The sequence below is a fragment of the Mesitornis unicolor genome, unplaced genomic scaffold (assembly GCF_000695765.1).
Source record: "Mesitornis unicolor isolate BGI_N332 unplaced genomic scaffold, ASM69576v1 scaffold50688, whole genome shotgun sequence".
Lineage (NCBI taxonomy): Eukaryota > Metazoa > Chordata > Aves > Mesitornithiformes > Mesitornithidae > Mesitornis > Mesitornis unicolor.
The window spans coordinates 1-5377 of NW_010203469.1; the positions used below are offsets into that span (position 1 = coordinate 1).

General features: G+C 58.4%; 1 protein-coding gene across 1 annotated transcript; it reads right to left on the bottom strand.

Moving 5' to 3' along the window:
• Window positions 1–208: 208 nt before the first annotated feature.
• Window positions 209–4495, bottom strand: HM13 (histocompatibility (minor) 13; the record flags this gene model as incomplete). Its single annotated transcript, XM_010190713.1, has 7 exons — window positions 209–245; window positions 530–613; window positions 1178–1235; window positions 2567–2692; window positions 2803–2888; window positions 3646–3734; window positions 4358–4495. Coding segments are annotated over 7 exons (618 nt in total), but the record flags the coding sequence as incomplete, so codon positions are not given.
• Between the last annotated feature and the right edge of the window lie 882 nt (window positions 4496–5377).

Consider the following 5377-nt stretch of genomic DNA (forward strand, 5'->3'; position numbering starts at 1 on the left):
ACCTCACCCCACTGCTCAGGACTTACCCACGTCTGCTCCTTCAACAGCTTCCCCTTGCACCCCCCATCCCAGCCCACTCCAGGGTCCCCACACCAAGCCCCGGAGGGGAGCACACGACTGCACTCCTGGCGTCCCCTTTTCCCTCAAAGCAGCTCCAATTCACTGCAAGACCCAACCTGCCAGAGCCCCTTCCCTGCCACCCACTCACCTGATGTCAAACCGCAGCAGCAAGGCAATGAAGATCCCTGCGGGGAGAAGGGGACAGTCAGGGGACAGCAATCGGAGAAGGGGACATTGAGGGGATGGAGGCGCCAGGGAAGGCAGAGCAGGACCCGCAGCGGCTCCGGGTGCTGTGCCTGGGCTGACAGTGCCCTCTGGTGGCACAAGGCACCGGGACAGCACCCGGCCCTGGTGGGACACCCCAAACCCTGGTGGGACACCCCAAACCCTGGTGGGACACCCCAAACCCTGGTGGAAGCCTGCTCAGACAGGCGATCCCGGTCACGTCCCCCCTCTCTTGTGTCCTCACCTGGAATGACAATGTCTCCCAGTCCCAGCATGGCAAAGTTGTCGGCCTCCAGCCCCTTCTCCAGCAGGTCCTGAGGGAAAACCACTGCAAGGAGCACAGAGAGCCACAGTGAGGGGTAATGTCTGTGTTGAGCAGACCCCAGCACCGCTGTGTCTGGCCAAAATGGACTGGAGCAGGGCAAGAGGCCTGTTCCTGCCCTCAGTCCCCTCCTCCCCTGCAGCTCCCCTTGTTCTCCTTCCTGGAACATCTCCAGGCACCAGGATGAGAAATCAAGGGGTTCACAGCCAGCCCCATACACAGGTTTCAACCCCAACTCCCAGGGCACAGACCACTGCACACTCCACGACATCACAAATTCACCCCTCCTGCTGTTTTTCGGGGTCTCTGGGGGTTTTTTCCTATGAGCAAGGTGAAATTGCCCACTCAGGGGGTGCAAATTAACCCAGGGCTCTGCAAACTGCCCCTTCTCCAGAGACCCGGCCCAGCTCCCTGCAGGTGGGTGCCACCACGCAGCAGTCTCAGGGTCACCAGCAGTGAACCCCCCTGCACACACCCCACCTGAGCCACCTCCAAAAAGCAGAGGGAGCACAGGGCAGCGACGCAGCAGAGCGGCTCAGCCCCTCCTCCAGCACACAGAGATCCACTCACGTTTTATCGGGGCCTCAAATGATTTGGCAACTGTCACCATCACATTGGTGCCAAAGACCTAGGGGCAAACAGAGGAGCCTGGGGTGAGCACAGCTGCACGGGGACACAAACACACTCAGCTATGGCATCACCTCGGGGTGTGGAGTGGCTGCAGTGGCAGAAAACAAGGTCATTTATTGGTACTGCGCTGTGAGCTTTAAATATTGGCATCGTCCGGGGCACGGGCTGTAAACACATAGGTCAGCCACCCTCATTTCTGCTCCTTTCCATCCCCATGCCTCCAGTCTTGGCTATACCAGCCGCAGGCACATGAACCAGGGGCTGGTTAGCACCAGGTGAGCAAGATCCTAGAGCTGGGGACTAAAGAGGAACCTTAGAGCAAGCACTGGGCATCAGATTAATTCCTGTAAGGTGCTGCAAGCCACAGAGCGACAGGACTCCACACTGGGACTAGGGAAAAGCCTCACGTGCAAATTCACCCCACGACTACGCAGGGGGCAACATCACGGATCCACTGGGCAGTTCTTCCTGCTTGAAACCCTCCTTGGCTCTCACTGGGATGAAACCCAAGTGATTGGTCATTGCAGAGGGGCACATCAAGGTGGCCTCCACTTCAGGACAGCCCCTCTGTGAGGCTCCAGTGATCCCTGACCTCCCGGGGAAACTGAGGCAGTGGACACAGAGAGCAGCGAGGGTCGCGCTCTCAGCCTCAGAAACACCACGAAGACGCTTGCACCTCGAGCAGGGCGTGAGGCACCGGGTGTGCTAAGCCAAAAGGCTGAACCCTCCCCAGCTGAGAGCAGTGGAGGAAGTGGCCCACAAGCTAACGAACCACAGAGCTGAGGCTGTTAACGAGCCTGCGAAACAGGGGCTGCACTGGCCAAGTATGAAATAACACACAGTAGCCAGGCTTGAACAGGGAAGGATTACTCAGGCAGCTGCAGAGCTGCTGGACAGACCTCAAGGTACACAAGGTCTCAGACATCTGGAAACCGAATAATTTGGAAGGTGGAGGCAACAGGAAGGACTGGGGAATGTGGACGTTACAAGGAGAAACGGGCCCATTGCAGAGAGAGAAGGAAAACCTCGAAATTAAGATGTTGGGGCACTGCACCAGCTGAGGGAGAGAGACTGGAGGCAATCCAGCGTTTGGGCCTCTGTGCAACGTCCCTGCCAGCCCTGGGCTCGCTAAGCCGGAGATTAGGAGAAAATGCATCTGCTGAGCCATGTTCTGCCACTGTTCGATGCTGTCATCGCCCCCACCACACCCCTCTGGGCTGAGAAAGTGGAAATCCTGACTGCGAGCGCGTGTCCAGAGGCGTCACCCCACGCACAGGCCTCCCGCCGACCGCTGCCATCGCATCTGCCCCGGGGAACGCTCCCCTTTACCCAGAAGACATCGTAGATGAAGAGGCCCCCGAGCAAGATGCAGCCAGTGCTGACGTTGTTCAAGTGCAGCAGCTCCACCCCGTTGAGGGAGAACGCCAGCCCGAAGAGATTGTTGGCGATCCAGTGCTGGCAACGACAGGAGAAGGAGATTTGGGTCCCACTGCCATGGCCTCAGCCTGTGGGAAGGGGCCAGGTCTGATCCAGCCCTCCCTGTGATAGGGTTGTGGCTCACTTACCTTCCTCAGCAGGTACCAGACCCCCACGACGCTGCTCAGCGCCAGGCAGACCAGATCCTTGGTGTCAAACTCGTAATTCACTATTTCTGCGATGAAACAGAGGAGTCAGATTTTTGGCCGGCTCCCTTTTCCACCCAGGGCAGAGCCGAGCGACTCCACAGCTGGGGAACACCACAGACCACAGCGCTCGTGCCCCAGATGAGGGGACTGTCCCCACAGGAGCAGTCGTGCCCCCATAAACCCATACAAGCTGCATGCGAGTGAGCAGGCAGCCCTGGCAAAGCCTGGACCATCCCCTTCAGCCAGGCTCTGCCCCATGGACAGCATCTGCGATCCTTCTGTCAACAAGGAAATTGGATCCAGGCACCAAGAGGTGGATCTTCTCCCTCTCCCTGCACCAGTTAACTCCTGGTGATACCACCAGAAGAAGTATTCCCTTACCAGTAAAGCTACCGGGCAGGATACTTATCAAAGCATCTTCTACCAGTGCAAAGACTTGAATCAAATCAGTTAAAGCAGCACAGCCAAGTCACCTAAGGAGCTTAAATAAAGGCAGTGCATTTAATAGCAGCTATAGCTTCATGCTGACAGCCTCTGGGAGCTGTTTCTGGGGTTCTGCTGCCAGCCCGAGGCAGCACAGAGGGGGAGCGCCCAGCAGCGCAAGATGCAAGGGCAGCCCCAGCTCTGCAGGGACACGTGGGGCTGACTCTGGCTGCAGGAGCACAGCAGGGAGCAAGAGGAGAGTCTTTGAAAAGGCTGAAAGTCAGAACACCAAGCGAGCAAGAAAGAGAACAGGAAAGGCAGAAAACACCGAGACCCGCAGAGACGGGCGAGCTGACGTACCCTCCTTGCTCTCCCCGGAGCCCTGGGTGAAGAGGAGCTGGTACTGCTTGTTGGGGAAATTCGCAGGGAAGAATCTGTTCATCATGGGGCTGAAACGAGAGGCGCAGAGAAGGGCAGCTGGACACAAAACTGGCTGTGCCACCACCCAAACAGCCCTCCTGCAGAGCTGGGAGAGGGGGCAAAGCCCTTGCCCAGCACCAGCTTAGGGAAAGCAACAGATCCCCAACGCCCCAGAGCTCAGGAAATAGGAAACCAGCTTCACTTTTTCAGCTACTGAAACAGCCCGAGCTTCTGTCACCTCACACCAAGCATCGGCGTGAGAGGCTGGGGATGTTACTGGGGGCTCCAGCTGGGAGTTTCAGCTGTCCCAGTAAGAGGAAGATGGGTGCTGAGGAGCTCTGCCCTCCATGGAGCAGCGAGGTCTGTGCCACGCCGCAGCAGCTCCTTGGGGTGAGCTGGTGGCCACTCACACCTCCATGAGCTCTGCCAGTGATGCTGGACAGGGCACCAGATCACCAGGACCCCTGAGAATTTGGTTCTGCTGTGAGGAAGGGTTCACAGCCCTCTCCGGGCCCTTCACACCACTCTATGAGCTGGGACTCAGCTCTGCCTCAAGGCAATGATGCTTAGAAACCCCCCAATAAACTCAACACCTTGAGAGCAGCCACCCTCGGACACCCCTGCCCCGGTCACAGCCTTCCCTCCGCTGTACCTGATGGTGTGGGACAGGGCCAGGATCCCCAGCACGAAGAAATACATGGATAGCAGAAGATTGATGTACTCTTGAGAGAATATCTGCAAGACAAACCCAGAGAGGGGGCAGTTACCACAGCGTCCTGCCGGGTCAGTGCTTCAGGGAGAAGAATAGCTGGGATAACCCAAATTCTTGCTCCGCTGATGTGAAACATGTTGGGAAAAGCCGCCCGCAGAACAAGCACAACGGGGCCTGCGAGCTGTGGTGCATCTACGAGCTGCTCAGGTCAAAAAATAACTCCTGTGCTGCAGAAAGGAGGACAGAGCTTCCCCCACGTGTCCCTGGCAGAGCAGGGAGTGAGGCTACCCCGGCAGAGGGGAGCAGCAGCACCGCCGCCTCGCTACGGCCCGTCCTGCCCCAATTAAACAGGGTATTATTAGAAATCCTGCCCTCCAACTCACACACACTGCCTTGCTGCTGAATCACACCCCTACAGCCCAGCATGGGGGGACCTTGGGGTGCTCCATGCTCTCTGAGAGGGGGGATGCTGGAACAGGAGAGCTCCTGGAGGGCTGCAGCCATCACATGGAAGAGCCACTGATTGTGCAGTGACTTTAGCAGGGCCACGCTGCACATCCACTGCTGCTTTTCCTGGCTTCTCCATCCCAGCCAGGAGCAAGAGGCAGAAAAGGCACCACAGGAGTACACTGAGACATGGGCAATGGGGAAGGCATGGGCTGCAGGGGTCCTTCCAGCAGCCAGAGGGGCCCAGCAGCAGGGTCTGGTGGCTGCTCTGTACCCCAGGTGCTCAGCTTTGCTTCTGGTGACCTACAAGGGGAGCTGCAGCCCCGGCGAGCACGCAGAACGCGCTGCATTGCTGGGAAAGCAGGGCACGCTGCGAGGGAGGCCTGATCCTGCCCGCTGCGGCAGAGCTGAGCACCGTGGCTGCGCAGGCTGCAGCACACGCTCACCTTCCTGGTGCAGCCGCAGCACAGAGAGGTAAGGACTTGAGGCCTGTAACGAGTGGAGTGCCCCAAG